General features: G+C 50.4%; 1 protein-coding gene across 1 annotated transcript; it reads right to left on the reverse strand.

Moving 5' to 3' along the window:
- Positions 1-2,540: 2,540 nt before the first annotated feature.
- Positions 2,541-9,140, reverse strand: SIGLEC15 (sialic acid binding Ig like lectin 15; the record flags this gene model as incomplete). The annotated part of the gene is made up of 4 exons (XM_084225644.1): positions 2,541-2,941; positions 5,878-6,261; positions 8,137-8,206; positions 9,045-9,140. The coding sequence occupies 4 exons, from the start codon at positions 9,138-9,140 to the stop codon at positions 2,541-2,543; spliced, it is 951 nt and encodes a 316-aa protein (XP_084081770.1).
- Between the last annotated feature and the right edge of the window lie 3,230 nt (positions 9,141-12,370).

The following is a 12,370-nucleotide window of genomic DNA, read 5'->3' on the forward strand; positions in this document are numbered from 1 at the left end:
TTGGATATTAGGAAAAAGTTTTTTACAGAAAGGGTGATAAAGTTCTGGAATGGTCTGCCTGGGGGTGGTGGAGTCACCATCCCTGGATGTGTTTAAAAAAAGACTGGATGTGGCACTCAGTGCCTGGGTTTAGTTGAAGTGTTGGAGCTGGGCTGGTGTCGATGATCTTTAAGGTCTCTTCCAACCCAGTCATTCTGTGAATTCTGTGAAACCTCTCCTGAGCAGAATCTTCTCATGTGTTTGACTTTAAGCCGTCCTATCTGTGTAGGTGTCTATGCAAATATAACCAAGGGTACAATGTGGTTTAGACCCTGGTAAATCAGCAAAACTGTGGGGTTTTTTAATAAGAAATTACAGATTTGAATATAGGATTAAATTCCTTGTTTCTTTAGCTGTGCCCTGTACACTTGACTGTCCTGCCGGAATGGCTGTTCTTGGGAATGGTCAGGGAAGGAGACATGTGGGGTAACACAGGAAGGAAGTATCACAAAGAAATTACTCAGATTGAAAGGGAGTTGCCCCATGCAGATGTAATTAGCCTTGACCTCAGATAAGTCTTCTTTACCATTAGATCAAGGATTGGTTTGGGTGGGATTTGGGCTTTTTTTTTTGTTGTTGTTGTTGATGTTGTTTCTTTGTTTGGTTTTTTGTAGTTTTGTCTTTTTTTTTTTTTTTGGTTAATTCTTTTGTGGGGTTTTTTTTTTTAATTTTTTTTTTTTAATTAAAAAAAAAAAAATTCCATCCTGGAAGTTTGGCCACCCCAGCTGTCAGGAGTGTCCAAGATCAGTGTTGTGTTGGGTCATGGGGAATGACCCACAGGGGCTTGTGGGAGCATGATGTGGATGCCAGCCCAAGAATCAGGCCCTGTCACACCTGAGCTGGGATATTTGCTATCTCTCCATAACTTCCCTGCACACTTGGCTGAGCTTTGGTGTGGCAACTTTTTCTACTCCATTACAAACTGGGGTGAAGAGAGAGGGGAAGATTTCTGTTTCACAGTGTCAGCACAGACCCCATCCCTTTCCCTTGGGTGGATGATCCATTGTTGGTTTAATGTGGCATCACAGAACCATGGAATGGTTTGGATTGGGAAGAACCTTAAACCTCATCCACTGCCACCCCCTGCCATGGGGTAGAATGCCACTTTCCACTATCCCAGGCTGCTCCAAGCCCTGTCCAGCCTGGCCTTGGACACTGCCAGGGATCCAGGGGCAGCCACAGCTGCTCTGGGCACCCTGGGCCAGGGCCTGCCCACCCTCCCAGCCAGCAATTCCTCATTCCCAATATCCCATCTGTCCCTGCCCTCTGGCCCTGGGAAGCCATTCCCTGGCTGCTGTCCCTCCCTGCCTTGTGCCCAGTCCCTGTGCAGCTCTCCTGGAGCCCCTTGAGGCCCTGCCAGGGGCTCTGAGGTGTCCCTGGAGCCTTCTCCAGGTGAACAGCCCCAGCTCTCCCAGCCTGCCTGCAGCCTTCCAGCCATGCTCTGGGCCTATGGCACATCTAAACTTCTGTCAGCCCTTTGCTGGTGCAGCAGCTATGTGCTCTAGTCTCTCAAAAGCTGGTGTCCAGTCTCTTCTACTCACTCCACTGGGGTCTCCTCTCATCTGTGCCCAAGCCAGAACCTCCTCCCAGCAGTGTCCAGCCCTTGTTCCCTCACACTGGCTCACCTGGCCATCAGCTCAACCCTCTCCTTGCCCCAGCAGCCTGCTCTGAGGCCAGAAAATTATTACCAAGACCAAGGACACGCTGCATTTCTCACCCTGGCCATCCTCACTCTCCTGCAGGATAACACGAGTAGAAGGCAAGACATCCTTACCTGGCCAGGCTGGGTGGGGCAGAGGGGGGACCTGTGAAGTGGAAATGATGATGTGGGTTAGCCATGAGGTCAGAGTGAGCTGGGGAGCCAGGAGTGACCTAGAGCTGCTGGGAAGCTGCACTGGCAGTGATGTGACATCTCATTCTTCTCAGTCCCCTCCTGCCCGTGCCACCACTCAGCAGCCCTGGAGGGCTGGGGACCAGTCGCCTCCTGGCTGCTTGGGATGTAGTGTCCCTCAGCCCATGGGCTGATTCCCATCTCCTGTGAGCTGGGCATCCCTGATCTCACAGCCTTGACCTGGCTGGAAGGTGGGATTTCACAAATTCTGGGGAAGTACTGGGTAGTGAGGTCCCGGGGGACTGACAGGGTGGTCTGTGAAATGAGGATGCCCATCGCAGGAGATTAAACTTGTGTGGGATGCAGCAAAGGTAAATCCTGGCTGTGGGGGGAAGAGAACCTGCTGGTTATGTAGGCAGTGGTCTCTCCACTGATTTCCCCTCTATTGGTTTATTAACATTTCTTCTTGGTACACGGGAAACTCCTGCTCCCTCAGAATTTCCATAGGAAATTTCCAAATTTCCCTTCTCAGCAGGCTGTGATCAGCCAGCCAAGAGCTTTTGGCACTTCTTAGGTTTCCTTCTCCTAGGGCAGAAAATCACAAAATCATTAACACTCCCTCCCCCCAAACAAACCCAGTCCCCTCCTGCCTGGTTTGTATGCACATCCATCATGGTTGCCAGTCGGATGGAGGCCCGTCAGGACACTGACCTTCTCTGGAGAAAGCAGCGAAGCTCAGGATCACCAGCAGAATGACCACCTTGGCTGCCAGCGGGACGAAGATCAGGATTATGAAGGAGGAGCTGTCGGAGGCTCTGAATTTGTAGAAGTAGACAGCCCCCTCTGCCCGGCCGTGGCTGTTGACGGCGGTGCAGGTGTATTTCCCGTCGTGGGTCAGGGAGCGCAGCTCCTTGGTGACGCGGTGGCTGGAGCTGCTGCTGGAGCTCAGGTTGCTGTAGGGGGGTCCTGTCCAGGTCAGGGCAGGTGCTGGCTCCCCCTCGGCCGTGCAGCGGGCCTGGAAGGTGTGATCCCTGCTGGAGCTGACCGTGATGTTAATGATCCTGGGGGCGGCTGTGGGGATGGCAACGGGGGAGGGAAAACGGGTCAGGCTGTAAAGGTGCGAAACAGCTGGAATGAAGATTTGGTCTTGGTGGACCCTCAGTGTTGTTCTGTCAGGGTAAAGTTGGGTAATGGTGGGTGAGAGCTGGACCTGCCCCAGCCTGAACCCCCCTGCCCTGGGCTGGTCCCAGCATGGGCAGCAGGGCAGGGGGGATTCTGCCCCTGTGCCCCTGGGCTCAGGTGAGACCCACCTGCAGAGCTGCCCCAGCCCTGGCTCCAACAGCACAAGGACCTGGAGCTGCTGGAGCCAGTGCAGAGGAGGGCACGGAGATGCTGCCAGGGCTGGAGCCCCTGTGCTCTGGAGCCAGCCTGGCACAGCTGGCTCACCTGCTGGGGCTGCTCACCTGCACAAGAGAAGGCTCCAGGGACACCTCAGAGCCCCTGCCAGGGCCTCAAGGGGCTCCAAGCAAAATGGGGATAAATTTTTTAGCAGGACTTTTTGTGACAGACAAGGGTTGATGCTTTGAAGCTAAAAGATTAGAGATTTAGATTTGATGTAAGGAGGAATTTTTTTTTTAAAAGAGGGCTGCCCAGAGAAGCTGTGGCTGCCCCTGGGTCCCTGGAAGTCTCCAAGGCCGGGCTGGACAGGCTTTGGAGCAACATCATCTAGTGGAAGCTGTCCCTGCCCATGGCAGGGGTGTTGGACAAGATGAGCTTTAAAGGTTCTCTTCAACAGAAACTATGTAATGGCCCTATGGATGTTGGCATCAGGCCTCTCCTTCCTTGTTTTTCTTGGCACTTTCTTCTAGATTTCCCCACCCAGCCTGTGTTGGATAGAGGGGCAAAATGGTTCATCCAGCAAAGCCTGGATGCAAGGATGTGTACTCTCTTTGTTCTATCCCAGTAATGGCTCACACATTTTTCTGAACTTTGCCCAACTTCAGCTGTTGTGCCTTTCCTCGTTGGCAGAAAGCAGAGAAGTGCCACCCACCATTGTAGGCACAGGTGCACTGGTGACCTTTCTGGACTTGGCTGCATCTCCACAAGGTCCAGGACATGTCACCCACAGTGTTCTGCACAAGCATTTTGTGGCTGTTCCATTGATCTCTGACCTCCAGAGTGCACGTGGATGGACCCGCTTGTGTGAGCCCTTTGCTCAGTGCCTGAGACTTGCCAGATTTGGCAGGTTAGTTATAGGAGAAATATCTGCTTCTTGCCACAACCTATTTTTGATTACGTTTTTTTTCCAGCACCAGAGTTACCAGGTCACTTTCAGGCTGGACATTAGGAGAAATTTCTTCACAGAAAGGATGACTGGATATTGAAAGGAGCTGCTCAGGGAAATGGTAGAGCCCTCATCCCTGGAAGGGTTCAAAAAGGTGTGGTGGAAAGTGAAGGGCACTAAATGAGTGTCCTCACAGAGGAAGAGCAGAAATTAATTTTTTTTCAGACTAGAAAACAGAGTTTTCAACCACCTACTACAAGTTGTCCTCTTTGTCCACATAGTGCAAGAGGAATCTGAGGCTGCGTGTCATGGGTCTGTGTGTTTTGGTGTTTAAATTAACCTTTCAAGCACTAATTAACCCCTCCCAATCATACTGTCAGGGCCCATTCCCAAGCAGAATACTGTATCTGTCTGTGCTATCATTCCTCTGGTGTTAAAATCCAGACAGCCTCTTAGAGACAGGTCTTGCTGCCATTCTGCCCTGGTCCTGCTGTGTGTGGGTGTCAGGAGCTGGTGCAACTGAAGGAGAGCCTCAGCTGTGCAGAACTTCTTAGGAAACAGCCAAGCTCATCCTCAGGTCCCATCTGGACACCCACACTGCTCAGCAGGCATAAGGAGCTTCCCTCTCAAACGCAAAATCATCCAACCTCATGGCCTGGGTAAGGTCTGAGTCTGCTTCTGAGGCCTCCTGTGTCTCCTTGCTCTCCCTTGATCTGTGAGCTTGTGCTCGGAAGAGAGATTAGCATTTGACATTTGTTGCTCTGAGCTGGTGTTCCAGGAATAAAAAAGGTTTCCAGGTTTGTGTTTCATGCTCCAGAGGATTCTGGATTTGTGGCACCTGGGTACCAGGTATCTTGTCTTTCCAATCCCCTGTTACCACTTGAGCCCTGTAGTGTTAATATCTGTGAACTTTTGCTCAGCATCTGGGCTGTCCAGTTCAGGTTCTGATGGAGTTTTAACAGATGTCTTTGACCCCATCTTAGCTAACCCCAGCTTCCCTCTGCTGCCTGCTCTGATCCTGTGCTGCAGGGAAAAAGTGGGATGCACAGCTTTTGGTGGGCTCTCACTCCAGCTGCCAGAGCCTCGCCATTTCCTAACCAGTTTTGTTTCTATTCCCTTCCCTGCCTTGTGCTCACTGTCTCATGTTGGAAGACTCAGGAGGACAATGAATTTTCCCTGTTATCATGGAGAAAGAAAGCCCAGCCCTTTGGAAAACCAACACTGAGGAGCACAATGGATTTTCCCTGTTATCATGGAGGAAGAAAACCCAGTCCTTTGGGAAACCAAGACTGAGGAGCACAATGAATTTTCCCTGTTATAATGGAGAAAGAAAACCCAGTCCTTTGGGAAACCAAGACTGAGGAGCACAATGAATTTTCCCTGTTATAATGGAGAAAGAAAACCCAGTCCTTTGGGAAACCAAGACTGAGGAGCACAATGAATTTTCCCTGTTATAATGGAGGAAGAAAACCCAGTCCTTTGGGAAACCAAGACTGAGGAGCACAATGAATTTTCCCTGTTATAATGGAGAAAGAAAACCCAGTCCTTTGGGAAACTAAGACTGAGGGGGACAATGAATTTTCCCTTTTATAATGGAGAAAGAAAACCCAACCCTTTGGAAAACCATCTCAGGTAAACTTCTGCTGCCTTGTGTCATTTCCCACACCCTGTGGCTCTTCCCCCGAGGGTGTCTTTGCCTCCTTTGCCTCTCAGGCCCTCTTACCAACCACGTGCAGCCTGATGCCATTCCTGCTCTCGTACTTGTCCTGGCTGTCTCCAGCCAGCTCCACCCGACAGAAGTACCTCTCGCTGTCGCTCCAGGTCAGGTTGTCCACCCTGAGGGACAGGTCCTTGTGCCGGGGGTTGCCCAGCAGCTTGTACTTGTTCTTGTGGCTGATGGCAGTCCTGCAGAGCTCGCTGCTGCTCTGGCTCACACACTTGAAGATCACCGTGCCGTTGTAAGGCTCCTTGATCCTCCAGATGGCCGTGAGGGCCCGGTCAAATGTTTTGTAGGGGTGTGTGAAGGTGCAGGGCAGGATGACCGTCTTCCCAAGCTCTCCAGTAACGTCAGATGGGACGTGGACAGACCAGCCATTGCACTGCACACCTGCGAGCAAGAAGGGATCATGGAATTGCAGGATGGTTGGCTGGAAGGGGCCTTATAGTTAATTTCATTCCACCACCCCTGCCGTGGGCAGGGATAACTTCCACTAGCCCAGTTTGCTCCAATCCCCATCCAACCTGGCCTTGGACACCTCCAAAAATCCAGACACAGCCACAGCTTCTTTGGGCAACCTGTGCCAGGGCTTCACCACCCTCACAGCCAAAAATTTCTTCCTAATATCTAATCTAAAGCTCCCCTCTTTCAGTTTAATATATAGACATGTCTGTCTACCCACTGTTCTGCTGCTGTCAACAGCTGGAGCAGCAGATTGTGGCTTCAGAAGCACATCTGTGCCTACATTCCTGTCTGATGAAACTCCATTAGATCAGGGGCTCTCAGTAGCTGAGAATACCTGTAAAATGTAAATCTAAGTATTTCCACCCATCCCTGGTCTTGTTGGCTTCACCATATGGGCATTCAGCTGTCGGATTACTCCTGCAGGCTCAAAGATCAGATTTGGGTTTTGTTCCTGTATCTGTGGCCCATAACACTTGACAAACAGCTGCGTGGCAGTGCAGCTTGTCTTAACCTATTGTGTGTTACACAATGGACAAAGGCCACCCTAGGGCCAGGTCTCTGTTCAGATATTTACATGGAGTCAGCTCCAAGCCAGTATTTTGGTTACTGAGATCTGGAGTCGTGCTGCCCTGTCATACACAATAATGGTACGGGTACCTTTTCCAGCCCAGGTGATCTAATAAACAATGCTGCAGCACTGCAGGAGCTTCATGAAGCTCATGGGCTTTGAGCACAAAGATCTGGCACTGAAAACAGTAATTGCTATTGCTTTCTAGCTTATTTGCTCTTGTTTTAGTTATTTTGCAGCGTGTCACTGTGACCTTTACTTTAGGAGAACTGTAGATGGTGTGCTTTTGAGTATGACTTGCTTCTCTCTGCCACCCCTTTGATTAGCTTTTCTTTTTTTTGGTCTTCAATCTTAAGCAAAGAACACATTTTTTCTTTTTTTTTTTTTTAAAGCACATAAGCCCCCCCCGCCTTCCAGATGAAAAATAATGTTAAAAATAAGTGCTTTTAATGTTAGCATCTCCGCCCATTTCCATGGAAACACAGTTTGCCTAGTTATGAGTGGAGGGAGCTGTCAACTTTCTCTGTGTAATTTACCCTTAACTCTAAAGCCTCAGCGTGGCAGGGCTTTCACATTCCTTTTGTTAATATCCTGCCTCCATTTGCTAATGGAACCGAAGCTCTCACAAGGAAGAGAGAGGTAAATAGCCTGCACACTTTGCAGAGGGTAACTCCCAAAAGGCGTTGTCAGGTCAGTCTTGCTGCTGGTGGCCAGTGGGGAAAGGTCATGAGGACAGCAGCAAGAGCTGGGGACCAGCTCACAGCTACCCTTGCTCTGGTAAATGCTGTTTGGCAGTGAAGCCAAGCAAATCCTATGGAGTTTAATGGAATTTAAACACATATTTGAAGTAATGTGGGCTTAAGTGCCCAGTGGAACTGGAAAATATTGTGTCTGTTGCATAATAACTCCTAAGGAGTATGAAGCAGGGCGCTGATGAAAACTCTGCATCCACCCGACAAAGCTGGGGAAAAGTCAGATGGACTTCCTGCTCAAGTTAGGGAAACAGAAAAATACAAAAAAACCCCAGAAACCGGCGGCCTCTCTGACAACTGCTAAGCCTGAGTCTTCCTTGTTGTCACATGCGCTTGGAATTTCAGGAGACTTTTAAGCAACGTGATGGAGAGTGCAATTCCTGTAGAGTTTGCCCGCAGCAGGCGGTTCCCTGGCACTTGGACTGGGGTGAGAGGAGAAGCTGTGCCCAGACAGGGGCTGAGAGCAAGCTCAGGACTCACCCTTCCTGGAGATGCGGAGGAGGCACAGGAGAACCAAGCCGAGCTCTCTCATGCTGCTCAGTGTTCTCCCCTGAGGGGCATCAGCAAAGCAGACCCATCTCCTTACATCTGAGCTGCAGGCCCTGCAGGAACAAAAGGTTTTTCCAGGGGTAGGAGAAGTTGTGGTTTTCTTCTCCCTGGAGGGAATGAGTTGTTTTGCTGAACCAGCTCTGGGGTCAGGTATTAATAGTTCTGTGGTCAGTCATGTGAAAATTACACCAGAAGGAATCACAGCGTTAACCAATTTCCAGCTAAAGGGAGGGAATTGCAGCCTGGAGCTGCAAACATCCATGCCATGTGTGTGATGGGGCAAGAGGGCATGGCTTTTGCTACCCACTTACCAGCCTAGAGCAAATCCTGCAATCTGCCTGAGGCTGGGACAAGCAAGACTCTTACTGACCTGTCTTCCTTCTCCTGTATCTGGAGCCTTCAAACCAAGTGTGCTTTACCCCGTGTCATCCCTAGGTATAGAGAAAACCCCCAAACCACTCTTCCTTTGAAGGCACTTGTGCCGAGGTTCACTGGTGGGTGAGTGGTTTGGTGTCCCCTGGCGCCCTGCTCTGTCCACGCTCACATGACCCCGATGAGGGATGACTCATTATCTCCTGAGAAATAAGATGAATTCCAGCTTTTTGCCCAGCATCTTTGTGCAAATGTTTGCTGCTTTCCTGCTGGATTCAGTTTCAGCAAGTTGACTCTGCTCATCTGCAGAGCCTGTGGGGAGCTGATCGTGTTTTCCCCTCGCCATCTCCCCGACGGCGATCTCCTGCTCAGTTTAACAACCCTGGGGTGTGAATTCCCTGCCTGGGTTCACCTTGAGGTTTGCTGCCTTTGCTTCAGGCCACAGGCGTGTGCCTGAACGATCTCACTTTGTCCGGGCTGCTGCTGTAGGGCTCCCTCCTGGATGGTGACAGGGACAGAGCACCCACAGGACTCACGGACAGCTTGGGCAGGGCTTGCAGCATCCTGGTCCGGTGGAAGGTGTCCCTGCCCGTGGTGGGATGGGATGATGCTCCAGGCGCCTCCCATCCAAGGCACTCCGTGACTCCCGCTGCAGCAGCCGCTGGAGGGCTCCCAGAGCCCGGATAAGATGCTGCTGGGTCACTGCTGCCGCCTTCCCTGAGCCCGCAGCCAGAGCCCACCCGCAGGAGCCATGGCAGGGCTCCCCTTGGCCCTTCACCCCTGCTCCTGTGCCTCTGCTCCCTTCTGAGCTTGAGGAAAATCTCCTGGAGGGGAACCCTGAGGTGTGGTAGTGTGCAGTGTGTTCACTGCTCCCTGATCCCTTGCTTCCTCCTCTTTACAGTGTTTGTGAAGGGAGATCTCTGTCTTCCCCAAGCTTTTTGGAGGAGGCTCTGAGAGTACCCGGCTCTTATTTAGGGCTGTTTGGACCTGTTGCCGCACAGCCAAGGGTGTTAATTTTTCAAATACCCACTTAGATCCCTGCCCTGTCCCTTCTGCACGTCATCCTTGAGCAGGAGCATCAGGACCAGTGGTCTGATTACTTTGCAAACTGACCTTACTAGCTGTTAAACATAATTAATGCCACCAGCAGCTGAGAAACCTGAGGGTGAAGGTGGTGGAAGCAGCAAGTGAGACCTGTAATCCCTATCACATCTGTGATATGTGCCTTTTCTGTGAACCTCCCCCTTCCTCCCCTATGTGCAGTTTGATTTTATCTATTTGTGATGTAAAGTTTTTGGTGGCGTGACTCTTTTTAAGCCTTTCACCACTCATGGCACAGTGGGACTCAGTGGATTGAAGTAAAAGATTAAAGTGAAATCCATGTTAAAAACATCTTGTTACAGTGAAGCATAAATGATTCATGTAAAGAATGGCTGCAGTTAACACCAGTATGATCCTCTTCCTCTTTAATGTTTTACTGCAGCATCTCCTAGAAAAATATCTGGTAAATCAGAGCAGAACTACAAATCCTTTGAGTTTTATCTGTGGACTGATTTTCCTCTTGGACCATGGCCGTTGGAATGAAGCGTTTTAGTGTTTAAAATACAGAGTTGGTAACGTATAGCTGAAAAGATTTACAGTTATTTGAATCAGCCAAAAAATTTTGTAAACAAAATAATCCGTGGCTGTGATGATCCACAGACTCTGTGACCTTTTTTCCCTGGTCTGGGATTAAATAGTATGTAAGATTTCAGTATGGAAGCCTACTTCTGGTCCAATACCAAAACCAGGATGCTGTCCATATTTATCAAATACTTGTTTTAGTACTAGTAAATTTAAAGGCTGCAAATAATGACATTCCTCCTGCCTCCCTAAGAAATTCCTGCAGTGTTTTGTGATGAACTGGATGGTTTCAGAGGGCTTTTCAACCTAAATGGTTCCGTGGCTCTGTGGTTGGGTGGCGATGATCCGCACCCAAATTGCAGCGTGTGGCTGGAGATGAGCATGGCAGAGCTCATCCCTCCTGCTCCCAGGTTTGTCACTGAGGACCAAAGCAAAGAGTTATTCGTGTAGCTGTACCTGTGCTGACAATTTACCCACTTATTCAGGGGGCAGAGTGAAGACAGGTGTTCCCCTCCCTCCCTTTAGGTCTTAGTTTCAGCTCCAAGGTTTTCCACCTCAATTATTTCAGCATCATGTGTGTTCATAGTCCTCTGAGAGTGCCAGCCTGCACACATTCAAAGCAAATCCTCGTGTTTTGTCACATCTGGTTCTCTTCCCTGAAGGGATTGGCTCTGTGAAGTACTGGGGAGTGGAGCTGGGAGGGCAGAGGGGTTTTCCCTCTTGTCTGGTCCTTGTCAGCAGCAGAAAATGGAGCCATGCTCCCCTTTTTGTGAAGCTGCTGTGGGCTGCCCATCTTCCCTCTGTGTCCACTTCATCCTCACTAAGCAAGAGGCAGAAAAAAAAAATTATGGGTGAACCTACAGAGCAGGGAAAGTAGAAAAGGATGGAGGGTGTAAAATGCAGGGACCATTATTGCTGGTGACACTGACGCTGTTTCCTGACTTTGAGTGTTGCTGCAGAACACTGTCACCACTGCCTCAAGCTCCTGCTGATCTGGTCTGAAAGTCTACAGGTTCAGTCTCTTGCCTGTGCTGTCTGCTCAGTTCCTCACCAATGCTCCTGACCTGGGGAGTTCTCCTGCCTGCCATCCCATTGCTCCAAATGTGGGGCTGTTCCATCACCAAAGCTGTGTTGGCAGGCTGATGGAGCTGGAACACGGGTGCTGGTGAACTCTTCTTGCCTCTGGTGAGCATCAACCAAAGCAAATTAAGTGTATAATTGGGTAATTTGCACCTAGTGGGCAATTACAGCGTGAACAGCTGGTGTTATGGGCAGTGCGTGGCAGTGGAAAAAGGCAAAGGAAGTGTCTCTCTCCAAGCTGTTAGTTCATGTAGCTGGATGTAGTCACATCCATTGAAGTGGATGAACTGCTCTGATCTCCCAAACCTCTGCATTTCTGCCCCTGCTGCTGCCTGTGCTCATCCTGTGCCCTGCTCTGAGCGTGGCACACCTGCAGACAGGCACTGCTGTGCTGCTCTCTGCTCTGCCCACACCAAGGCAGCTCAAAGCCATCGAGGGGACAATCCTGGGGCCACAACAGGGCTGCTGCTCACCCCTGCAGACTGGTCCTGGTCCCAAGCCCAGCCATCAAACACAGCTTTGTGCTGATGTGGCCACTCATTGCAGGAACCCCAAAAGACCTCTGACTCACCAGGCATCTGTATTGACTGGCTAAATGACAGCTGTGGAATGTTTAAGGACTGCCAGCCCTCCTTGGGGGGCTGTCCCATGTCAGCTCTCCAGGACGGAGTGTCCTCTCCTGGCCTGGCCATTCTGCCACCCAAACAAGCACTGAGGGTCTGGCTTGTCTCTGCATGAGGCTGGGATTAGCCTGAGCCAGCTGGCAGGGCAGAGGCACCACACATCCCTGTAGACTAATCCAAATGATGTGTCTGGTCAAAGGCACTTGAAATGCCACCAGAACAGAGGTCCCTGCCTACCCTTCCTACTGAAAGTGAGCCTTTGGGGATTTATGTGCTCTGTCTCTCCCTGCTGAATGGGCACAGCTGGTGATTTAAGAGATTTATGCTCCTCCAGTTGTAGATTTCATAGCCCTTCTCTGGGGTGAGAGCTGCTCTCCTTTGGGAAGCAGTGTGGGCTGTTTATTCCCACCAGGCCACACAATATCTGAAGCACATCCTGAACCTTCCCTTGCCAGAACACTCTTGGC

This window comes from Fringilla coelebs, assembly GCF_963513975.1.
Source record: "Fringilla coelebs genome assembly, chromosome: Z".
Taxonomy (NCBI): domain Eukaryota; kingdom Metazoa; phylum Chordata; class Aves; order Passeriformes; family Fringillidae; genus Fringilla; species Fringilla coelebs.